This window comes from Exophiala bonariae (genome assembly GCF_035927105.1).
Source record: "Exophiala bonariae strain CCFEE 5792 chromosome Unknown scaffold_11, whole genome shotgun sequence".
NCBI classification, from domain to species: domain Eukaryota; kingdom Fungi; phylum Ascomycota; class Eurotiomycetes; order Chaetothyriales; family Herpotrichiellaceae; genus Exophiala; species Exophiala bonariae.
This window is the reverse complement of record NW_027042486.1, coordinates 705,570-730,679: the sequence shown is the minus strand read 5'-3', so window position 1 is coordinate 730,679 and position 25,110 is coordinate 705,570. Positions and strand designations below refer to the sequence as shown.

General features: G+C 50.0%; 6 protein-coding genes across 6 annotated transcripts; 4 read left to right on the top strand and 2 right to left on the bottom strand.

Moving 5' to 3' along the window:
• Window positions 1-472: 472 nt before the first annotated feature.
• On the bottom strand, window positions 473-1,039 carry RPL35 (60S ribosomal protein L35; the record flags this gene model as incomplete). Its single annotated transcript, XM_064845539.1, has 3 exons — window positions 473-707; window positions 833-978; window positions 1,037-1,039. The coding sequence occupies 3 exons, from the start codon at window positions 1,037-1,039 to the stop codon at window positions 473-475; spliced, it is 384 nt and encodes a 127-aa protein (XP_064707084.1).
• Window positions 1,040-6,017: 4,978 nt separating this feature from the next.
• LTR84_001920 (uncharacterized protein) lies at window positions 6,018-7,097 on the bottom strand (the record flags this gene model as incomplete). Its single annotated transcript, XM_064845538.1, has 1 exon — window positions 6,018-7,097. One exon carries the CDS (start codon window positions 7,095-7,097, stop codon window positions 6,018-6,020), a length of 1,080 nt encoding a protein of 359 aa, XP_064707083.1.
• Window positions 7,098-7,745: 648 nt separating this feature from the next.
• Window positions 7,746-8,453, top strand: LTR84_001919 (uncharacterized protein; the record flags this gene model as incomplete). Its single annotated transcript, XM_064845537.1, has 1 exon — window positions 7,746-8,453. One exon carries the CDS (start codon window positions 7,746-7,748, stop codon window positions 8,451-8,453), a length of 708 nt encoding a protein of 235 aa, XP_064707082.1.
• Window positions 8,454-8,896: 443 nt separating this feature from the next.
• Window positions 8,897-11,179, top strand: LTR84_001918 (uncharacterized protein; the record flags this gene model as incomplete). Its single annotated transcript, XM_064845536.1, has 3 exons — window positions 8,897-9,383; window positions 9,438-9,619; window positions 9,671-11,179. 3 exons carry the CDS (start codon window positions 8,897-8,899, stop codon window positions 11,177-11,179), a joined length of 2,178 nt encoding a protein of 725 aa, XP_064707081.1.
• A 765-nt stretch (window positions 11,180-11,944) lies between these two features.
• Window positions 11,945-14,255, top strand: LTR84_001917 (uncharacterized protein; the record flags this gene model as incomplete). The annotated part of the gene is made up of 2 exons (XM_064845535.1): window positions 11,945-12,467; window positions 12,598-14,255. 2 exons carry the CDS (start codon window positions 11,945-11,947, stop codon window positions 14,253-14,255), a joined length of 2,181 nt encoding a protein of 726 aa, XP_064707080.1.
• Window positions 14,256-22,018: 7,763 nt separating this feature from the next.
• Window positions 22,019-24,262, top strand: LTR84_001916 (uncharacterized protein; the record flags this gene model as incomplete). Its single annotated transcript, XM_064845534.1, has 3 exons — window positions 22,019-22,067; window positions 22,235-22,333; window positions 22,395-24,262. 3 exons carry the CDS (start codon window positions 22,019-22,021, stop codon window positions 24,260-24,262), a joined length of 2,016 nt encoding a protein of 671 aa, XP_064707079.1.
• Between the last annotated feature and the right edge of the window lie 848 nt (window positions 24,263-25,110).

Sequence of the window (25,110 nt, the reverse complement as noted above, 5' to 3'; positions counted from 1 at the left end):
TCTGCTTCTGGTTGGATGAGGGCCTGGGTTCATGGTGGTCGACCGACCGGTGTGGTGTTGCAGATCTAAGACCGGAATCTTTTTTCTTTCTGTGTATACACGAAAAGTATAGCATACTTCAGCCAATTTAGTCAGGAGAGCAGAGTTACAATGGGAAAGAGCGTCAAGTCCTTCTTCCGTCTTTGAGTCATCATGAATATGGATTTTTCATTTTCTGGCATATGCAGCAGGTATCTTTTGCACAAAGGAATATCCACCCCTTGGCCTAATACATTCCGTAATGCTCATGCCGCATAAGCCGATTGACGCTTCATGCTTGGGTATGAAGTCTCTGGTAGAGTTGATATACATCAGTCCACCTGAGTCCAATCGACCATCATCGTGCCACCTGAGTCTATTCACGGCTCTCCATCATCCACAAGTCCATTCGGTTCATCCGCGAGAATATTGGGGAAAGAGAAAAGCAAACAATCTATTCGACCTTGACGGCATACTTCCGCGCGGGGAAGTGTGTGCTCTTCTTCTTCTGCTTCTCGGTGACTCTGCTGGCATCCTTGGGGCTCAATCGGCGACGGATGGCGCGGGTCTGCTTTGCGCGGAGATCGAGAGGGAGATACTTCTTCTTTGCGTAGAAGATGCGGAGTTGATGACGTTGGTTGGCGTTGATGACTGTGAGGGTTCGTGCGATGGATTTGCGAAGGTCATGTCTGTTGTTGAAGGAGGATTTGTTAGTCTTCTGTTCCCATGAAACTGTGTGCCTCTTCGCATTCTCTTGCGCGGACATCCTTCTCATTCCTTCTAATTCGATCATCCGGGGAAATTTCACACGTACATTCTCGTCAATTTCGATGAGGCACCGCCGGAGATCTTTTGGACACGGAGTTGGCCCAACTCGGTCTTGAGTTCATCGAGTTGCTTCTTGAGGTCGTCTTTGCTCTTGCCCCATAGTTGGCCAGGCTTGACTCTTGCGTTGGACGACTGGTTGGAGGTGTTAGCATAGTCGATCGACAGTTGGATGCTGGTTCCTATATCTCACCATCTTTGCTGGATAAGATCTCGTCTGTGACAAAAGATTGAATATGTGAAAGTGGGTGAACGTGGGCGCACTTCGATGTCCGATGGCTAGTGGTAGAATTTTGGAAGGTGCAGTTGTGTGGAATTGCCAAGATTGCGTTTCACGTGATGGGGACAATTTTGGCTGGAGGGTAGTTGTCGAACAAAAGCGGCAAGAGCTCGGTTAGGCTTGGCGCTCGCCTTGCAGCTGGTAACTTCCGACTGAGCCTCGTCAGACCAACGTGATCGGTCTTGGAGTGCAGCGCAAGTAAGGGGAAGCCTATCCTCTGAAGTCTATGAGCCAGTATGATGCCTTTGATCTTTCATCGATAGGATACAAGGCAGGAATCGATTGAATACCAACATCCCACACTTGAATTACTCTATTGGACTTGAATGGCCACCGGAACCGGGTGGGCGCAGTTGCGCCAACAGATTCGCACCCTAGAGAGCCAGGTGAGTGACTACGACTATAATCTACAGATTATCCGCATTTGTACTGATGTGCTGTTAGACGGAGTCAATATTCCACACCTACTCACAATATGTCTCCACGCCGAACCTACCACCGAAGCCTTCTGAGGAAGAACAACAGAATGAAGCCGACATCGAAGGACTATTAGAAAAGGTAGATCATGCATATCGAGTTCCTCACGAAAGAAAGCATTTTCTAAGGATTTATTATAGCGTGAAAGTCTGATATCCCAACTGTCACGACTTCTCGACTCTGAGAATGCCTTGAGCACATCGAGTCTCAAACAGAACAACCTCTCACGGCATCGTGAAGTCCTCACAGAACATCGACAAGAACTTCGCCGTCTCAAGTCGTCTATCTCGGAGGCCAGAGACAGACAGCACTTACTTGCGAACGTGCGTTCCGATATCGATGCCTTTAGAAATTCCAATCCTGCTGAGGAGGAGGCCGAGTATATGCTTCAGGAACGAGGAAGATTAGACCAAAGTCACAATGTTATTGATGGCGTTCTAGCACAAGCATATGCGATCAATGAGAACTTTGGCATTCAAAGGGAGACGATAGCAAGTATCAATCGACGCATCACATCAGCAGCAGCCACGATTCCTGGTGTGAACGGCTTGATACAAAGGATAGGGACCAAACGAAGAAGAGACGGCATCATTTTAGGCAGTTTCATCGCGTTCTGCTTTATGATGCTATTCTACTTCAGCTAGTACAGAGCGCAATACGGTACGAGGGCCAGAAACTCTTATGGGTTACTGTTCCTGGTCAACTTCGACTCAACCGGCCAGCCAGCTGAAATATTGGTCATGATGGGAAGGCTATTCGCCTGGTGTGACATAGCTCCTGACAAAGAACAAGAACTATCAATTTGCGACTCCAGAATGACGCGGATCATTCTTACGGCACCATCTGACATGGACTTGTCTGAGAATATGATCGGGCTCTCATCACGACTTGGATCCAAACCCCCCCAAACGATGTACAATTACAAGAAGTAAGGGCAAGAAGCTCAAAAGATGGGGATCTTTGATGCGTGAGCACTGTGTTGCTGTCGGAGATCAGGCACTCACGCAGCTCTTATGACGAGAAATTTGATTGATCCTAAAAAGGTTGAAGGAATGAATAGGTGTTTCGAATCATGTTACATTAGCGCCAACTGGAATATTAGTTGCGATGTGCTCCGGAAGGCTGCAGCTGGGTTACTTAGATGAGTTCACAGGAATTGAAGCTTCTGCCGGAATTGGGTGCTGATCCAAGGTTCTGCTTCACCTATGAATTAATACTCTTACACCTCTATATCAGATTGTGTCCTTTCGAAGACATTCTCGACCCTAAGGAGCTACCTCTTGTTGTCCCTATCTTGAGTCAAGAGAACTGAATACAATCCTTTCTTTTCCCAAACCTAGGTGTAGGACGGAAGATGGCACTGGCGGGCAAAGATACTGAAGGCTGGTGGGAACAAGCGGCACGATGCAGCCGAGCACGTATGAGGCGCCGTGTTCCAGAAATTCCGTAATCTTCACCCTGACTTCGACAGCCTTGGCCTGGATATCGCGGCACAGTCGGATTCGCTCGGCTGGCCATTCCACTTACCAACATCGCACCTGAGGCCAGTGGGAATCCCCGCGATCGTCACACGTCTCGGTCACTAGGGAGGAATACGGATACTGGCTTCTACTCTTGATTAAGTTCATCCCTGTGTAAGAGCATCTCCCGAATCCGTTCTAGACTTTACATTAGGATATCTCTCCATGCGCTTCGTTTCGTATTGAAGGGCATTTCCCCCTGAGAGGACGCGTGTACAGCCAGCTGTTCTTGAGCTGCTCCCACCCGAGCAACGAGCAGCTCTAGCTGTGCATCGTAATACCCCAATTATCGCCACTTCTTCCCTCTGACATCCCCATTCCGTCGCTTTCAGTCCTTTGCCAGTGGCCCACCCATGTGACTCGAGAGACATTGAACTAAAATGCTTCTACGAGATAAAGTTCTCACAAAACTCTTGGTATTCAAGTTCCTTTCGTTTCCCGTTCCCAACCAGGTGGACCAAGCGGCCAACACGCATAATCGTACAATCATACCTAATCATCCATCATCATCATCATGATTATCATCATCATCATTGTTGGGCTACCATGTCGACGTCAGAGTCCCGTGCAAAAGGTTAAACCTTTCGCCTGAATTTGTATACCTTAGGTAACCACAGGACCTGCCTGATTCTCCTACCACAGCTGATGGTACATCCTCGTCCTCCGGTCCAGCCTCTTGTTTTGAAGCTATTCCTTATCAAAAATAATCCGTCCGCCGTTCCAAACCATCACTCGTTGGAGCCACACGTGCTTTCAAAGTTCCCCCGGTGGTCCTTCGCCAACCCACCTCGCTAGCAGCCTTCACTCAAGAAACAAGCATTTCTTGCATCAAGTAGCACCGCGACGTTGTGACCCCTACCTTTCTTGTCCGGGATCCAACACCCTGGAAAAAAAAGAGGAGAAACAGATGCCGCTCGACCCTCTCTCCGTTGTCTGAAAGACCAACTCCGTTATCCAAGGTCAGTAATTCGTACGAATAAGAAGTCCAACCGCTCAAACTGCGAACCACCATTGCGCCAAAAACCACAGAGAGGCAAAAAAAGCCTCAACTTCCCTTCCCACTCTCTAACAAACAAGCATTTCCAAGGCTTGCTAGAGATGCTCAACCCTGGTCACTTCATGAAAGATTTACCTTTTCCCTTCTTGTTCACATTCCCTTCTCCCAAGGTCTTGCCAATGCACCTATGTCACACTCCACCTTGATGATTTCACGGCACTGGCATGGCAAGTGGTGCACGGCGGATTTCGCCCTGGCTGGGATGATTTTTTTTAACTCTCTTGGAACTTCGAAGGCCCATTCATTATTATTGCCCTATCTCGCAAACGCTCGATTTTTATAACATGAATAAGATTTTCCTTCTTCTTCGTTTCCGTAACCACGTCGCTGTCTGCCACCACTTTTTCTCCCTCTCCCCTCCTGTAACCCTACCTCTTTGTCACAGCTGCTAGTCCCTTTAGGAACTCTCCTTCTCAAGGGACAAACTCTCCTGCAAGCCTCATTTCTGATATCTCCGCTGAGCGCTGAGAGCTTACGTGTCTTACCTTAATCCACTGGTCTGGTCTTACGATCGGTCGTCTCTCTCCTCTGCCGAATTACCGGGCGTTTTCCTGGAAGTTTGGTCCTTTTGTATCCACCACCCAGCCAGACAACAGAACAGTTGTATTTACTCTACTTCCATTTTACATTAATTCCTTTGTTCGCGCTGGTCCGCTTGTACAACATTCCAAGATACATTTATTTGTTTCTATATTCTGTCTCCGTCGCCTGCCTTGATTGTTGCCGCAAGCGTCACAAACACCGCCATTGTGGAATATCATTACCACAAAGGAATCCACAAGAACATCACCTACCCTCCAACAGTCTGATCACATTGCCTCAGCGAGACAACGAGAGTATAGCGGTCAAAGGCGACATCAGAAAACCTATCTCCGAACCCTGATATATATCCCTGTTGTCGCATGGTTAGGCATGGACGATTCCACCCTTGGGCTTCTCAGTAGCGCAAAGTTCAACATCACAAGCACAACCAACAGCACACATATCACGAAATCAATTGCCGAACGGTGACATTCAGCCCACAAAACGAAATTTACAAACGAGGCCGTACCTTCAACCAGGAACCATCGGAGCACCTCTTGGATTCGAGATCAAATCTTTCCAAATTTCCACATACAAAACACCACCGACCCTGTGAGAGACACGAGATATACGCCATCGAAATCCAGGATCCCCAAAACTCTCTCGCAATGTGTATCTACTATACATACCACTGGAGCTGCTGCCCAGGCACGGCGCAACCGGCACCATACTACGTGCATGAAATGTGCGACCAGGCGACGACTCCGAAACCGAAACCGAAATCTTCTGGTGACAGCAGTGGCAGTGGCAGTGGCAGTACGACGACGAAACCGCAGAAGAAATGCAAGGTTGTGCATGAGATACTGGACGGCGCCGAGTCGAACGATCCGTGTCCGAAGTGCGGGTAGGTTGTTTTTCTTTTGAACGGCTCCCTCTTTTTTCCCCTCTTCTCCAGAGAAGACTATTATGTGGAATGATCATCAGACTAACCCTTTCTTTGTTGTTCTGGAATAGAGCGAAACCGGAGAACTGCGACCAGGTGAACGTTGATGAATGAAGTGAGAGGCGATACGGAGGATTTACAGAATGATATGAGTATGTCATTTCTTTCATGACGGACGGCTGGGAGTACCAATTTTCAAAGGGGTGGTCATTTTATGTGGGAGTCAATATTAGCACTGGGATCTGCTACTATGGAGTTTTTTTGTTTGGCTTTTGCGGGGAGGGGAGTATACTCCTGAGATTGTGTTCTGGGAAAGTCGGCCAAAAAGAACCCGCATTCAGCGCATAATTATTTTTGTCTTTCCTGTTTTGTTTTCTATTTGGCCAGGCCGGGCGACGATCGCAGCTTCAGTTCCTCCTTGACGAGGCGCTGGACGGCAGCATTGAGACCGTCGACCTCGCCGGCCCAGGCATGGCCGCTGCCGGCCCAGCGTATCTTACAGCTCGAGTCGACCAGATAGACATAGCCGACTTGAGAATTGAGCAGGCCCATGGCGTCGCGCACGTCGTCGGTCAGACCGCGGCGGATGTCGCGCGGCAGCTTGACCATGAAATACTTGTTCCAGCGCTCCTTGGGGATCATCGTGCGTAGTCGTCCACTGAACAGCTTGACCAACCAGGCGCGCATGAAGTCGCCCTGGATGTTGACGTCGATGCGCTGTGCCAGGCCGTTGGTCTGCGCGATGATGGTCTCCAACGCCGGGTTTTCCTTCCGTCCCACAAACGTGTTGACCTGCTCTTCCGCCCACTGGCCGGACTGGAACGTGATGATCGAGACCTTGCCCGTAATCGCCGGCGTCATGTCCCGCCCTCCGTCGGGCCCGTCGCCTTCCTCCGCCAGCGTCTGGCCCCAGATGTTGGGGAAGTAGAGCGCCTTCTCCCGCTTGAACAGCCGGTCGTTGGACTGGAAGCTCTTGCCCTTGTGGTGGTCGACGCGCCGCCATTCCTGGAAGTACGGCCGGAAGTACGACCGCAGGTAGATCCGTCGTCGCTCCAGTACCTTGTCGCGGTTGGTGAAGTCTTCCTTCTTCTCCTTCAGGCTCCGCCGGTCCAGAGGTGAGTTCTGCCCGGGCTGCGGAGGGTAGAGGAGGCCAAGCGGGAAGGCCAGCACCGAGGGCGTGAATTTCTCGCCGCGCTCGCCTTTGGGGATAGGGATCTTCGAGATCGCGGACTTGTGCTCCGGGTTCCGGTCGAGTCCTACGTGTAGAGGGATTTGTTGCAGGGAGGGAGCTGGGGCGGCTGCTGGGTTGGGTTTGGGAGTCGAGGTCGAGGTCGAGGATGACGCATAGCGGAGTTGAATGCCAACGCGGCCGACTCCTCGCAGGCGGTATAGGCAATGGCTATGTGGTCGCGCCGCACACGAGACCAGCAAGGAGAGGAGTTCTTCACGCGGCATAGCTGTTATTGGGCGTAGCACCATACGTACAGCTAAGGGGGGACTGAACCATTGGTTTCGGCTCAGGTGAACTTCAAGTTGAAGGACATTTATTTTTGCTTGGCGTTGCAGATGCCTGGGGCTGGCGCGAAAACACGTGGGTCAATTCCCTAACGACGTACCGCTTTTACTCGACCCCGGTTCTATTTCAAGGTGTTTTTCACCCATGGCGTGATTATGGGTAGCATTCCCTACTGCTTCCAATAATGTTCTTGATGATTTTAGTCTCAAAAAGGAAAGCCAAAGACCAGAGTTGGAGCGGTTAAAACGGCCATTTCTTGTGCCAATTAGCCTTTCACCGTCAAAGATGCAACGTCAATGTCGGCGTATTAGTCACCCTTGCGTATTGCTCAAGATCTACACTCACTACTTACTTATCTGAGGCTGGTGTGAGTATTGTGCTTGCTAATATTATAGTGAGGGCAGACAATGTATGAGTTGGGAATTTTGATGGACCCTGGGTCTGTAAAGGATTTCTATCTAGATATCGGACAATATCTATCAACTCAATCCATCAAGGGTTGTCGTTAATCAACGAAACCTCTAAACACTTCGACGAGGTGTCACGTAGTTGACTGCACTTGCTCAATCATTTTTCAAGAAGCCGCCATGGCAAATCCCAAGATCAAAGCAGTCTTCTTCGACTTCATGGGAACATGCCTCGACTGGCACAGTGGAACAATCAAGGCCTTACCACAATCTATTCCTGAAGCACAGCGATCAGCCCTTGCCCTGACATGGCGGCATGACTATTTCGACTCCAACGCTGCTCGTCTTGCCGCTGGACAGCCTCCCGAAGACATCGACATCACATTGCGTGTTACTCTGAAAGCACTCCTGGAAAAAAATCCTGGCGTGAAGGGCGCTTTCGACCAGCAAGCAATAGACAGATGCATAGCAGCATGGTATTCCATGCCCGCATGGCCGGAAGTCCGCGATGCTATTGAACAGCTGAAAGCTCTCGGGTATGAAGTGTTTGTGTATGCGAATGGGACAACACGACTGCAGCTTGATCTCTGTAAATCATCAGGATTGTCGTTCAACACTCTGTTTTCAAGTCAGTTGTTGGGCGTGTATAAACCGGCACCGGAGAGTTATCAGAAAGTTCTGCAGCTAGTACAGTTAAGACCGGAGGAAACAGTCATGGTTGCTGCACACGCCTATGATGTTCGAGGTGCGAAGGATGCTGGGATGAGGACTATTTACATTCATCGATGGACTGACGATATCAATGAAGATATGAAGGTCGTGAAGGGTGAGAATGATTTCTTTTTGGAAGACATGACGGATCTTGCCGCGACTATTGGGCGGTTGTAAGTTGGGGGGACTCTGACCGGAGATGGATCCTAATCCCCTTGCTTCAAGTTTGCTGAAGTTGAACCAACTACCAAGTACAAAGAGTGGATATGTGCACGGAAGTTGTTTGCCTTGTGAGGCCATTAGGAGCCCATTGAGTGGTGCTTGGCATCACATGTTTTCGCGTCTGATCGCAGAAAAGAGGACGGGACGCGAGCGTGTTCTCTCTCAAGTGGTTGCATGAAATTCGTGTCGCCCTCCCGTCCCACCACCCCGCTCCGAGATTTCTTTGTGTCACTGGTAGCTCAGCAGTGAATTTCGGTGATTGCCTAGTGGTGAAAGTAAAGTGAAGTGACTTGGACTTCACCAGTCTACCATCTTTCTTTGTACTCCGAGATGGAGATATCCTCTCTCTCGCGCTCACATGTCATCATCTATCATCTCACCACTACTCCACCACCGCAATGGCGACGGCTAAAAAGAAGAAAGAAAAGGAGCGGTTCTTTGAAGATTTGTCGCGTCTAGATCGTCTCATCGACGATGACGAAGAAGATGAATCTCTACTGAAAGTCCGACCCACGGACTCGCGTCCACCTCCGCCGCGACCGTTAGCAGAAGCCACAACTCCCAGGATCAATTCACGCCCAGTTCAAACTCCTCGTGTCGATGTCCCACCAGCTGGCGCACAGAGAAAGCGCAAGACTTGTGAAGAGGGTCCCATGCCTCCGCCACCAGCCATCAAACCTGCTGAAACCAAAACGAAGACCAAAGTCAAGCCACAGACAATCAGATCCTTTTCATCTCCCGTTCGAGAAACCAAAAAACCCAGGCAGCAAGCTCTGAAGCGGACAAAATCTCATCTTGACAATCCAAACCCTCTGTGGAGGAAAGGTGACATCCCTTTGAAGACCATTGCAGAGGACAAAAAGGTTTTCCAAGGTTTAGTTTTCTGTACGTGTGGTGTCGCAATGACTTTGACGTACCCATAAGCTAACCGCGATCCAGACTTCATCCCAGACGATGAGGATAGATTGATAAACCCTTTGTTTCGCCACCGAATTCGTGTGTCTATTCAATATGGCGCGACCTGGGCAAACAAATATAGTAGTGATGTGACACATATCGTCGTTTGTGATGATCTCAATTACTCACAAGTGTCAAGATTCTTTTACAATGAAAAAATTCCGGTAAGTTTGTTGTTGTCCGCTGAGTGGAACAAGGCTGACTTTTTGTATAAGACCGCTCCGACTCTCATCCTTATTGATTGGGTTGTAGAGTCCGTGAGCAGGAAATATCCACCTGATATCAACTCTACCCGTTTCCAAGTCGAAGGCTCCGGCAATCATGGTAAGGATGACGACGAAGACGACGAAGACTCAGACTGTGAGATATTGACGCCTTGGGAGGAGGAAATGGTTCGAGACCGCGGAATGTTTGATTCTGGCATGAAAACCGACGTCGGTGGTGCACCTGAGCGATCTTCTTCAAACACTCAGTATATATCAACAAAAATTCCGGGGTCAACCAATGAAACTCCCGAGGCCAACGCGGGACTTACAACAGACGATCTTCAGAAAGCGATCGAGGATGTACAAAAGCTTGGGGCCATCCCTTTACATCCAAGTTTTGATGGTGGCCAAACATCTGCGATTGATGTCGATGACGACTTTGAGCTTAGCTACCTCAAGGAAAGCGATAAAGCTAAGAAGAAGAATTCCGGCTTTTTGTGCATGGAGAAGCATGACGGGAACGAGGACAACCCGAATGCCAAAACCATAGAGGTCCTCCAGCAAATGGCCACTTACTACGACAGAATCGGAGACCGCTGGCGTACAATGGCATATCGCAAGGCAATCGGTGCTCTGCGGAAGCAAAGCCAATTGGTCCGAACTAAAGAAGAGGCTCGGGCAATTCCTCAAATTGGCGACAGCCTCGCCGAGAAGATTGAAGAGATTGTGACAACGAATCGCCTGCGAAAGCTTGAGTATACCAAACTAGACTCGAATGACCAAGTCCTTCAGTTGTTTATGGGAATCTACCAAGTCGGTTATCCCACCGCTTCAAAATGGATTGCGCAAGGACATCGTACATTGGATGATCTCCGCCAGAACGTTGACCTAAACACAAATCAACGCATTGGTCTGGAACACTATGTCGACTTCCAACAGCGCATTCCTCGAGCCGAAGTCACCGAACATGCGGCAATTGTGGAGAAGGCTTTGAAGGCGGCCGATGACGGGCTTCAAATGATAGTTGGCGGTTCATATAGACGAGGCAACAAAGACTCGGGTGATATCGACCTTATCATCACCAAGGAAGGTGCCAGCTTGGAGCTCGTCAGAACATTGATGATGGAGTTGGTGATTCCCGCCCTGACGGATCAAGATTTCCTCAAGGTCAAGCTTGCTGGTGGTGAGGCTCATGAACAAGCATCGAAGTGGCACGGAGCAAGTGCTTTACCTGGAGCCAAGACGTGGCGACGTATTGATCTGTTGTTCGTCCCATGGGCGGAACTGGGTGCAGCGTTGATCTACTTCACGGGCAATGACATCTTCAACCGCAGCTTGAGACTGCTTGCAAGCCGGAAAGAGATGCGGCTGAACCAACATGGACTTTATGCAGACGTGATGCGCGGGCGTGGTCGAGAGCGGATCACAGATGGCAAGCTGCTGGAAGGACAAGACGAGAAGCGGATTTTTGAGATTCTCGGTGTCCCATACCAGCCACCTGAGCACCGGAAATGCTAGCTGTTGGGGCGGGATGGATCAGTTGGGTAGTGATGGTGCAGCCTAGAAGATCTCTCGCTGGGAGTTATGACTTATGAATGATGAGACCCGTCTGGAAACCATGGCTACATCATCCATTAATCGACCAATGTTAGCGCACAGGTCTCTTGAAGGGATGTAGGCAATAGATGCTCAGGCTGAGGAGATAAATGTGGAGGTTGGATAGGAACGTCAACTGCGTCTCCACTGTCTGACTACCCTCACCGCCTTAAGATCCCCCGCCTTGAAATAGACATAATTGTTAGAATGACGGAGCAGAATTACCCTCGAAATTACCGGCCTTGTTTGTAACTACATCTTTTATTTGCTGCCGCTAGCGACGTGCCCACCAGAATTCCGTCTGGGGGTACACTGTATTTCACTAGTCTTAGCACGACAGACAGGTCGAATTTCAAAACTTAACCTGAAGCCACTGGCCAACCGATCTGTTTTCTCTCGAGTCCTCACAAAATACTGCAGGGCAATTCCAAGCATCGTGGATACCACATCTCTCACTCTAAGCAAAACCCTTTTGTCTCTCTCCCCTCGTTGCTGGATTTGCGATAGACGAAACAGGCGCTGTGGGCTGGTCCCGCGACCTGCTTATTGTCGCGTTCTTTCGTACCCCGCCGTCGCGCCGTGTTTGTTGCTTTTACGACCAGACAAAACCCAACTTCAATACGGTGAGTCGAGACTGACCGGACTATCAAAATACACCCAAAATACTGACTATGACAGGTCGTCGCGATGGGCAGGAAACCCAATCCTCTGATTGTGGAGTACTTTCAGCGCGGTGCAAAGATCGGCGATGCGTCCAACCGCTACGAACACACCTGCAAATTATGTGGTGAACTTTTCCCCAAAGGTCGAATCGACAGCCTTACTGCGCATCTGACCAAGAAATGCACTGCATTGTCTATGGCCGATAGGACCAAGATTGTACTTCGCCTTCACGATCTTGCTGATCCCACTGCTCCTCCGGAAACAATCAATGGTTCAAAAGATGGAAATCAGGTGGAAGGAGGAAATACCCTGAGCCTACCATTTTCTCCCACCAAACAACAAAACTTCAATGCTCTCAATGTTCTTGCAGAAGCTTCGCGTCGTGTTGGTGGTGATGGCCCTGCCGCATCTGGCTACACGGCTGCAGAACAGATCCATCATCACGAACAGACACACAATCTTCCACTTGACCCTCAGCTCGAGATCGACTCCTTTGCACAGCAATTGTTGGAATCAACAGATGACGGTATCAATGGAAGAATCAATGGTAAGCTATATTCTTTCACCATATAATTTTATCCTACGGAAACCCTCCAATATATGCACCCCCATATTCTATTCCTCTCATCGTGGTGCATGATTTTGAGTCGCACTTCTTGTTTCTAATACGTTAACAGGATTTCCTGCAACTACTGGAACCAGCCTCCCACCACTCTTCTCCTTCATGACGAATGGTCCACCAGTGACTCAAGAGGAACTTGGCCTCCCACTAGTCTCCACCATCCCCTCAGATCTTAGCACAATTGCTGCATCGGCCAACGAGACACTTGCTAATGGTGTCATGGACCATGATCTTGATGTTTCTCACGACGATGTCTCTTCTGCCATTCTGGATGGCCTCCATGACCATGCTTTCGTAAATGACCGAACTCCATTCAATTGGACAAATGCACCTGCTCCAATCCTCATTAATCAGAACGAGCTACCCCCACAGCCTCATCCTGAACCTGTTCACAATACAGAAGAACGCTCAGTACAAGTTCTGCGGCCGATTGCCATGAATCCACTCAGCAAACCAACCAATTTTGTTTCCGAATCTGGGAGTCCCAACAAAGTGCAGAAGCACAAGGTTCGAGGACGATTCGCACCAGATCGACGTAAGGAAGTTCGTGAGCTGCGTAAGGTCGGTGCTTGTATGCGCTGTCGTATGCTCAAGAAAGTCTGTTCACAAGAGACTCCTTGTCAAACTTGTGCGGCTGTCGAGTCTCCCCGTCTGTGGAGAAATACTTGTGTTCGCGCCAAATTGGTGGAGATATTCACACTCTATTTCATTGGTCTTCACGGGGCCATTGCGTTCCATCAAATCAATGACCTGAAGTCACGCTCAAACGTCGAAATGCTTGAAGGCCAAATCGAAGCTGCTCATCTCAACCAGCAACCAATTGTTTTCAAAGTTATACAATACACGTCACCTGGCCTCCTTATTGATGGAACACCAGATCTGAGTTCTTCACAAACCGCTGTCACTATTGACCTTGAGACCGATAACGTACTACCCAAGATAGAGCAATACTTACAATCGGTGAGCGCATGGGTCATTCAGCAAGAGCCATGTCAAATCATGAGAGGTAGTCTTACTCAAGCTATGTCTATCAAAACAAGCGCACACAATCAATCTACCCATGATAAGCCAGACAACCTTCTGTCTGACATGATCGAATTGTGGACGGCAACAGTCATCCTGTCGGATGACAAGCTCAAATGGAACTTGTTCCAAACCACTGACATCACCTCGGAACGCAGCCCCATTCAGCAAGACGATACCTCATACCATCTGATCGAGTGCCAACTTCGAGCTGCTGTGGAGAAACGAGCCGGTCTTGTCTGCAGAGCAGCCATGCATCACTTCGAACAACGAATGCTCTCCAGGCACAAGAGTAGCATCTTTGAAACATTTCTGGCAGGTTTCATCCTACTCAACTGTGCAGAGCGCATGTGTTGGTTGTATCAGACGTGGGAAGTCGAGGAACCGAAGAAACCGGGCTGGCCTCTTGATCTGCCCGCCCGCACCTATGTGGAAAAGGGTCAACACCTGGCCAACACAGTCCACATGGTACTGGATCTCCGCCAGATCGAACCCAAGATTGCCATTGACCTTCAAACGGGGACTGTCATTCGACGGGATCGTGACACTGATGATGTCGCGTTGGCAGAATGGCTCTCTGCGGTCGGTCTCACCAAGGAGATTTTGATCCAAAAGGAATCTGCCCACTTTGACCCAAACGACTGTCGGTCTCTTGACGGAAGCTTCACGACCCGCCTCTTGATGGTTTGAGAAGATTTTGAAACATGCCTGTGTGGAAAGCGATGATCAGGGGCTGGCGATCTTCAGACCTCAACCACCCTCGATATTGTTCACATGCCACGAGAGTCCCGGTGTTCCAGCGATGATCTCACGGGTGGCCGTGTTCTCGAAACCCCAATGTTTGGGAAGAGACGCTGTTCAGAGACGAGGCCGATTGCTGTGACTCCTTTAGGGAAAGAGAAAAGACTAACGCGGCATGGAAGGCGAAATATTTGTCAAGTCGCGAGCGGAGAAAGGCAAATTTGGAAGGACAACCCCAGTGTTGTACATAACGACAGGACAACCGACGATGACATGATACGATTCCCATGAAAAACAAAAAGAACACCAGCAAAGGAAGGGAAAGGATAGGAAAGAAAAGGAGAGGAAAACGACAGAACGATAATCTCTATCTGAAGACTTGTCATTGTGGCGTTTCTCTCTCTCTCTCTTCCTCTCTCTATCTCTACAACTACTACTACTAATACTACTACTAATGAAAGGAAACGGAAGATACCCCGGGACAGCGATTGATGGCCAGCGCTATTATGGTATGGACATGGTATGGGCATCGGACTTGGACGAAAAGAAGCCACCGGCGCGCTTGAAACTACATGGGGAGGGGGCGACATGATGTCGAACTAATTAGAGCTTGAAAGCCCCTTGATAGTTAATATTATGGGAACTCGAATTGAACCGATTCTTACGAAAACATCTCGTACAGTGCCTACGTATGAGTCCATGGTCCCTAGGGATGTATGTCATGAAGGAGTTTCTTCTTGAAGCAGATATCGACAGGCTGGCTGACAGGCTGACAGGCAGGCGTGCATACATGGGATATATGACTGCTAGTCGTGAATCGTATGCGATCGAGTTCCATTGGAACTTACCTAGGTGTTGCTGACTTCAGTACATGTGTAGTGATGATAGCCTGCCTGCCTATCTGCCAGAGCTTCATCACGCGGCATTGTGTTTTTTCTACTAGACCTGGGATTCAAGATCTTCAGGTCTCGAGGTGTTTCATGCCGATGTGGCTAGGGAGTGCGCATGTATGTGTATGGAGTCCCACGGCTCACCTGCCGATACCTACCTGGAGGGTCTAACGAACGAGATCGGCCGTTTTGAGTGTCGAGGGCCGACCCGTAGGCACATAGCATCCTTATTTGCCTTGCATCTTGCTTTGGCTCTCCAGATTTCTCTCTCACCGACTCCCATACTTATGATTGTCGTTCTGCGCTGAGTGAGTACATGCATTTCTGGCCAGCCAGCTTTTCATGAAGCTGGGATCTCCATGAGGGGCTGGGAAAACATGAAACATGGTCTAACGGCGTCGTACCATGTGCTTCGGCGTGGTGCATCTCCCATCCGTACCTGGTCTAACTTACTTGGGGTCTTTAGACTTCCATCGATCAACAGGTGGTGAGCCGCGAGAAAAAGCGAGATGCCGTTTCGCTGGATGTGGAATTCCATGGGTTTTCTTGGAACCCATATCTCCGGTATTCGTACGGGAGTCCGTGTCTTGTACATGCATCTAGGTACCAGTCATGTCCAGCGGTGTGATGGGTGATACTCATTTCCTGGGGAAAGCGGGCCTTTGCATGAACCTGCAGACCGAGCACCTGGCAAGTAGATCAAGTCTAGGTTTAGACAAATGCATACACAAAGTGGATAGCAATTTACCCAGTGTTGGTGTTCAGTGTAGACGAGCAAATCAACGTCAAAAGACGGAGTCAGGAGCGTCCATTGATTGATCGACCGATATGGTCGATGGACAAAAAGAAAAGCCGTGAAACAGAAATTTTATATTCAGGGGTAGAACGACGGCGACGAAAGCCTGTTAGTGGTGGTACAGTCCGGGGCTGGTATGGCATCGATCAAGTTTGTACACCCGAGGCGTTTGTCGAGCGTCGAGCAAATCCGGAAGAAAAAAAAAAGAGTAAACAGCAAGGAGAGTAAGTTGTCAGAGGAGTGTGTGTAGAGTTAGAGTGACCACTGACCACGGACTACTGATCGAGCAATGGTGTGACCTGGCAGCCAGCACACCGCACACCACTTCGACGATCTTGCATGACCGTTTAAACCCAGTCCGAATTTAATGCATGTCATTCTTTTGTGTGATTTCCCCGTGCTCCCACACGGATAGGTTGGTTTAACTAAGTTGCTGCGAGCGCGGCTCGCATCGTCCGCCCGAGGTAGCACAGCGAAAGATGCCAGACGCCTGGCATGCAAGTGCCTGGGGCCGAGGCTAAGAGGTTGGAAATTGGGTCCCCCCCGGGTGTCCATAGAAGCCCAGATCCTGGAACCTGTCCGTCCATGCCTAATCCACAGCTCTTCATAGGGATTTGGCTGGCTATTGGCTTGGTCCGCGTTGATTGTCTTGGAGGATTTGCTGACAGCCTTGGGGGCGATCAACCGACAATCCCTTTACTGTTGATTTGCCCTGAATGGTGTCTTATCGAACAACTCTCATACCTTCGTTCACGCAGATTACATAGATCCTCAGGCTTTCTGGTCCTGTCAACACTCTCGAAAAATAGCGGAAGAATACTTCGTCCTAAATCCGACTGCTCATTGCAGGGCGTTTGATTGAACCATCTGCAAATGGGTGAAGGAATCAATGCCAATATCAGCAGGAGCATGGAATAGTTCCTTCTATGGCGCAACCACACCATTACCAAGTCTGCCCACCATCAAAAGACACCCGAGAGTGAGGGCAGGAGCGGCCCGAAAATACTGCATTCCAAGTCCCAACTGCTACTTGATGGAGGGCACACTGGTGTTGGCGATTAACCAATTGGTCAGTGTTCCACGCTGCAGACGCTCCGTTCGGTTGTGCATTTACTTTAGTTGAAGGAGTCTGATGGTCAGCTTCCTTCGAATCTCGGTCCTGGATAAAGATCGGAGTCTTGGTCTCTTGAGCTCAATAATACCTCTTATCGAGCGATCTCCTGTGACCAGCCGGCCTGGCCATGGCACAGAAGACCTCAAATAGTGAGAAATTTGAGCATTTCGGTAGTGGTCGCCGATAGACATGTTCTCCAAGTCGAAGGCGGGGATCATTTTTGGAGGACGAGGTGGCCATGACCAAGTCGCATCGGAGACGAATTCCTGCTGGTTCTCGTCATGGAACTCTGATGACTTGGGACTATCCACGGGACTAAAACCATGAGGACCAATCGACCAAGAGCGCTTGTTTGCCCGATTCCTCTTTGGTGCATGAAATAAGCGAGACTATTGTTCGACCGGCATCCACGAGTCACCGACTCACTGCCTAGACTCGAGCGCAAACATTCCTGATGGATTCCTGGAGTTTCAGGCATATACTACTGTTCTTTGTCTCCTTGGAATCAAGAGTTGCAGCGAGTTGACTCATGACGTCTTGATGGATGATGGGTGATCCCGGTTGTTGCATGGCGATATCCCATGCCACCGTCACAACCTAGGCTAGAGTTTGACAAGTTCTATCGTAGGGTACGGAGTAAGTCGATCTCGATTACCTCGTATATACCGTAATCATACTTTTCGAGTTATTGGTTGAAAGTTTCTTTAGACAAAGGAAGTGATCCCTGGTGATGAATCAGCCTATGGCACAACGTGGAAGGCGATCTCCCTAGGTCCACTTACTGTGAAAAGTGTACTAGAGCTCGAATGCATGTTAAGTGCGTTGCTTTGGGAAAGTTCAAAGCAGAATGTGTCTTCGTAGGTGACGATTGAAGACTCCAGCGGGGCGTCAAGCGGCAAGCCACGAACTGGGTATTCGAGCTAAGGATACGAATGCTGAGCGCGCACTGGCCTGCCATTCTTGAGACTTGTGAGCACTATCTCCACGAACATGACTAGACGCTTGGGCCAAGCCAGAGGCACAAAAGTCTTTTTGTCATCTTTCAGCTCGGCTTGAAGTGAATTCGCTCTGTCGTTATTGACAGTCGCGGGGTCTACAGCCTTCCAAGGGAAACCATCCGGTGATTTGATTCGTTACCTAGGGACGGCTCAGCCGGCATCTTTCGACGCATCAAACGAGGATATTTCGTGGATAGAATCGTTCTTAGCGGGCGAACTCCTCGGCTAGATCTGTTAGGGCGAAAAGTCATTTGGACCATGTGCAAGGATTTGTGTCAGAGTTGAATCTGGAGCAAGGCATGAGCAGGCCTTGCGCCGGGCAGCCCGATGTGTTGAAGGGTCGGGAGGAGAGGCGCAATTGATGAACACAGGCATCAAGAACAGACCAGTCACAATCAAGAATGAAGGGTATAGGGAAACAAGAAAGTGCGGGTGACGGGTGAGCAACGTCAACAGCGACTGGTAGTGGTGACAATTCCTGAATGGGTAGAGGATAGAATGGGAGGTGTGGGTGGATGACTGAAGGGCAGAGGCCAATTGTATCAGCTGACAGATGCTTTCTCGTTCAACTGACGCGCCAGGCTGGGTGTAGCGAAAGTGGTCTCGTCTTTTCTGATGATGAATGTCTCTCGGTTTGTCGGCTGAGCCTCTCTATTGATTTGGGCAATGACAGTACGAGTATTCGGACTGAGGGGTCGATACTATTTGAAGAAGGTAGCGACAGATTCGGTTAGGCAACCAATCCTTGCATGCTTTGGAACCTTGATGACTGGGGGGGTTCTTTGTGCTGTGCTCCAAAGGTCCAACGAGTTTAGTACGAAGACGTTTGTTGCAGATGACAAAAGCGGATAAACCATGGATACCCATTTCCGCTAAGAAACAGGAAGATTCTGGTGGCGTACCCCAGGACAGCTGCTAGTGGTGGACGAGCAGATGACCTCTGGAATGGAAGAGGCATGCGAGCTGAGTGGACGATCGGTTTTCAGCACATTCAGGTTTGAAATTCAAAGATAGTTTGCGGATACAGTGTTCGTCGCGTCGGTGGGTTCATGACGGACGGCGAACAAGGCGCGTTTGAAGATGGGCAATGAAGGGAATCCATGATGCTGATTTGTTGCCAGTGGGGTGTTCTTTCTCTGTCGTGTGGCGTGCCAATGAACTAGTCCTGGACTCCTTGGGAGTATTCGCCCTTGCGAGCTTGAACGACCTAGGTAGGTATACACTGCGATACGGCCTACGGGCGAAGTTGTTGAATCATGACGGCAGGAGCAACATCCACTTTTGGGAGAGGATGAAAACGATTCAAGTGCTTCGTGAGGCTGCTGGGCGTCAAATTCGGGTTGATGGCTTTGGTGTGAAATACTTTTCCGCATCGGACCAAAGATATTCCATATTACGTTACAATATTGTAGCTGAACCTCCCAGGTTACGAGCAGGTCCAAGCCGAAGCCTGAAGGCAGCTATCAGTGTTCCTATTAGGCCCTAACTCCTGACCCTACAAAGTCCGGCTACCGCCCGGATTAAGTCTGTCCCTGCTTATGCGCCGCCTCGCCTTGGTGAAGAGGTTCCCTGATGTGTTTGGCAACCGTTGATGATGTTAACATCCCTTCCCTGGTAATCAAGTTCACCTCACATCTCACCTTTCTCAACCTGCTTCTCCCTCCGAGGCCTTCAAAGTAGCATTTCTCCACAAATATCCGTAGGCGTAGGACAAGGTCATCTTAGCATGGAGTGGCCGAGAGGCCTGAGTTTCCACTTGACTCAAGCACCCTGACCCCTGCCAGTTGGTCATGTCTCTCTGATGCAGCTGCTCATGTGCCGCAAACCGTATCTTGCTGCAAGATACGGCACTAGTCTCGGCCTGACTGGCATATCAAGCCTGTTCAGAGTCCACTGGCTCCCGAGTTGACCGATTCGACAGAGAAGGGATCGCGAGGTCCACGCCCTTGCCCATGCCCATGCCCATGCCCACGCCCACGAGCATTATCAATCGATGAGACGCTGTTGCCCCGTTCCACGCAAATAGAAACAGAATGAATTGATGTCGACCTCAGGCTCTGTGAGTGCTCGAACGACTCGGAACGCGTCAACCTTCTGCGAGGCTACTACTACTGTACCTATTTCTCCCAGGCCTCGAGCTCCCAAGCACCTGGATCGTCTTGTCCCGGAAGGAGCCGATAAGCTCTACTTCGATGCCTAAGCCCCTGCATCTGCACCTATTCGTACTCCAGACTTTTACAAAGAACACCCCGAATATCTCTTCACTTGGTGATTGATTATTGTGCTGAACGGGCACCCGCGACCAAAACAGTCAAGCCTAAAAGCATACTGGAGACTGGAGACTGGCACTGGCATTTGGCAGGCTAATCGAGGACCACTGCCACCGAGACTCGACTCGATCTGGTCATCTTCCCCCATATCACCCACTCTGGTCGAATCGTCACCACCCACGCCCATCATTCCAATATTTCGGTATAGGTGTTCATCAACATTCGACTTTCCAAATTACTGCCTGGAATTCCGATTGTCAATCCCCGTCCAAAACTCCCTTTCCACACACTGTACTACTCGGACCGTCCAGCAGCTTGCATTTGAGTCCCAAAGCAACACCTGGACCCCAGTAGAGGCAGAATCGCCACCACCAACTAAAATACTTTGATTTGGCCTTAGTCGCATCGGCTGCCGCGACGCCCGCAAGCTCTCCTCGGCAAACTCGTCATTTTACCTTTGTCTGCGAACCCACCAAAAGCCACAAAATCCATCTTTTTTTTCGACGGCGTATCCTGCTGCAGCCTGCAACCCACGTAAAACGAGACAAAGCCTTTCCTCGAATTGGACTGCAACTTGAACTTCGACTCGGATTTTGCAGAAAAGAGACCAAGACGACTGAGACAGCAACCACTGCTATTTTTCATGTCCCGCTTTCTTTTCTGTTTGGTTATTGTTAAATTGGTTTGGCCTCCGGCTGTCACTGGCCCTGTGTCTGACTGATACCCCGTACGCGACCATAATAATACCGCACCGCGGATTCGTACGGAGCCTGCAGCTCAGTGCGCGCATTATTGTTATTATTATTATTGTCCGCCGCCGCCCCCCAACCCCCGCCTGCACCCTAAGTTACCTAGGGAAGAGACTCCCACTACGGATACCTGGGTCCTGCCCTGCTCCCTTGGGTCCTTTCTCCCGTGGTCACTGGCCAGCTCCCAGCGATTTTCCAGGGTCAGCTCCCCGTTCAAAGCTCCAGCTGCAGTCGACACCACTCACCTTTTTGCCTCTACGAATACACACTGCGCACTCTACCTACCTTGCGCACTGCACCTCACCTCACCTCACGCCTAAACCCAACCCAGCCCTCCACGCACTCCCCTCTCATCCATCAAGCAAAACCCATCACCCATTCATCATCCATTATTTCCTGCTTCCGCTGCACCAGCAATACCAACCGACGGCTTCCTTACCCACCCCAGCAGCTTTCTTTTCAGCCTGTCTCCTCCACCAACCTTCCCGTCCGCCACCACCACTGGTCCATCACCTCCAGCGTCATCCTCGCTACTGCTGCATGCCTACACGCTTGCTGTGCTCCACGCCTCTCCCATCGTCGTCGTCGTTGTCGTTGTCGTCGTCGTCGTACCTCAATATCCTTCGTTTCACCTCGTAGACCGCGAAGATACCATCAGACGCAGGCACCCTCCCCGATCGTTGGGTTACCCAACGACCTTTTGTGCTGCCTAGATCCCGGCAGCTCGCGGCGGCCGGGCTTACTGATGCGAACGCCTGCGCATCAATACCTCCACCATCACCACTACTACCCGCACCACCACCATCAGACTTGTTTCCATCAGTCTTGACGTCTTGAGATGTCCATATACCCCCCCTCGCGCCAGCCGACAAATGCTTTGAATGGTGTTGGCAATATGAATGATGGTTCAGGTACCATTAATCCTGCAGCTTTGAACGCTAGTGGTACGCTCTCTCTCCATTGGATCGCAAGCCTGGTCGTCCGACCGGTCCTGTCCATTGCTTCAACCTGATTTGTTTCTCTCCGCTCTGGAGCGCATTGCCTTGTATCATCATCCTCTCCTCACTCGACTTCTCGTCGCGTTCTGATGCTGACAAAGTGTGTGCGGTAGGAGGTGTAAGACAACCATCAAGTGAGAGCGGGCCTCGAGGTCTCAAGCGCAGCCGATCTCCTGAACAGTATGGTGACTACCAACAAGTCGATGAAGATGGTAAGGCGCTCTAGATCTTGTATTGTCTCAAAGTTTGCTCTTTGCTGATTATGATCAACAGGTCCACGCAAACGTGGAAGACCTTCCAAAACCCCGCGGACCTCTGCGGATTTTACCTCCAATGTCGACTCTTTGCCAACACCATCAAGCCAAACCTCACCAGGGCTTACACAAACTCCCAAAACCCAAACCGGCCTTCAACAACCCGCAGTAACTCCCGTGCAGAGTTCTCCGCCCAGAACCATTCCCAAATCTACCATAAAAGCGCTTCCTACGGTCCGCGACCATACGAGCGACACACTAGGAGCTGAAGGAGACGAATATGTCGCGCGCGAATACGACGACGCGGGCGAGAAAAAGGTCGATCAACTCGGATATCTCCAAGGTGGCCGAGAGTACAAGATCCGAACATTTACCCTTCCAGGAAGAGGTGAGAAACTGTTCATGTTAGCCACAGAATGTGCGCGTCAACTCCAGTATCGCGATTCCTACCTGTTATTCAACAAGAATCGATCTCTCTTCAAGATCATTGCAAGTGTCAAGGAGAAGGAAGAATTGGTCGCCCATGAAATTCTGCCTTATTCATATCGATCGCGACAAATAGCAGTTGTCACCGCTCGATCGATGTTTCGTCAATTTGGTAGTCGAGTTATCAAGGACGGCCGTCGTGTTCGTGACGACTACTGGGAAGCAAAGGCCATCAAGCAAGGCTTCACAGAACAAGATGCCGCTGGTGAGAAGCGACCGGGAGCTGCACGAGCTAGGGAAGCGGCAGCGCAGGACCAGTTGAGTTCTAGAGCGACGGCGGCTGCGGCATATGGCGATATCGTCTACTCCAATGGCCCTGGATATGGAGCAGTACAACCACCAGCTTTGCAATCTGGCATTGCCTCGACGATGGCTCAGCTGACTCCGTTCGATCCGGCCTACGACTCGAGGTATAAGGACATAGTTCGACCAAGACAGGACATAACTGGTCCACCATACCAAGACCTGACACGTTCAAGTACTGATGCTGAATTGGCAAGCCAGGCCGGCCATGCCGCCGAGTTCAGCAGAAGCATTAATCAACAGAATCGATATCGACGGTCTCTGGTCGAGGAATATTGGCGTAGGCCACACGAACAGCCGATTTCAACCCCTCCACAAATCGAGGCCGAAGTTGCTACTACAAGCCATGCTTTTTCATCACCACGTTTCAACACCGCCGATTTGCAAGGCGCTCAGGGAACTGTCGTTTCACAACAAGCACAACCATCTCAATCAGCGATGAATCCACCATCATTTCCCCATCAGCAACCCCCAATCCAATCACCTGTACGTCAACCCAGCTTGCCACAAACCTTCTCGCGCGAGCACTCGCAGTTCACACCACAACACGCCCAATTCCAGAGGTCATCTTCAAACCTCTCAATATCACAGTCTGCCACCCAACAGCCACAACTTCCTTATGGAGCTGCGGGTGGTAGTTACTCCCCACATGCTATGAATCCACAGCAGCAAACTCAACAGCAAAGTTGGGGTGCTCCACCACCACAACCGCATCAATCGCCTGCTCTTCATCGCATGAGTACACCTCAATTCTCGCCTAATTTGGCACATGGTCAGATTCCGTCTCCTATCCCTGGCGGTTCTCATGCAAGTCCCTCACCTCATCCACAACAGATGCAACCGCCACAGATGCCTATGCTTCACCATCAAGGAAGCTCTGGCAGTATGGGTGGTCAACAACTGTACGGACCTGGAGCAGGCTTACAAGCCATGAATGCTGCTGCGTATGGAAATATGGCAATGGGACAACACAATCTTTATGCAATGGGTGCCCAAAACCAATTCATGCAACCCAACCCTCAACAACATGGACAAGGCTGGCCCGGTCCTCAAAACCCTAATCAGGGTGCTGCACAGTGGAACCAGCAGTTTCAGTGAAATTGTTTTGGTGAGAGAGAGAGAAAGCCGGATAATTAATCATCGTGGAGATATTACTGTTGACTGAAGTTGGTCAACCTGTGGAATTCTTTCAACGTTCTTCCCACGCCTCTGGATAACAGAACAGATACAAGGCAAAGGCATATACAGTCAATGTTTTGGGTCACTCGTCTTTTTTTATTGCTTTGCATCTGGGAAATGGACCTGGCGAATGTTTGCATAGCGGGAAGATATCACGACATGAGAACAGAAGATTAGCGACTTTCTTCAAGAGAGGGTTCACAGTGAGAAGCAATCGATCGTACCAGGTGGCATTTGGAAATATGGGATCCAGCGGGGTTTGATATGGGTTTTCTCAGGGCTTGCTCTCCTTATTGTTCATTTTTCTTCTTATTACCCTAATTATCGCCCTTCAGATTGCGGTCTGTATTCAGCCCGTTCTCCGAGTGATCATGGAAGGACCACTCGGATGATGGTCCGTTTTGATGGTCTATCTGGTAGCGATGGACATTCAGCACGAGGAATTGTGGAGCAGAGTTGGTTGACTGGATGGAATGTCACAACGACCGGGTCTGCAATAGCGTTGGACACATTGCTAGACATTCATCCTTCACTCGGCATCTGGACTCGCCGCCTTTCCCTTTCTTCTCTTCTACTTTTTCGGAGGCAGGAGGAAGGAGACCGAAAAAGAGATCGACGACGATATGGCTTTCGCTCCAGAGTCTCCTTTATTGTGCTGAGGAATACCTTACATTTTTATCGACTTTTATTCTAAGTATACCGTTTTTGCACAGTTGTATAATACTCTTGTTCTTCTCGCATAGCCACATTTGTAATGGTTCCCGCTC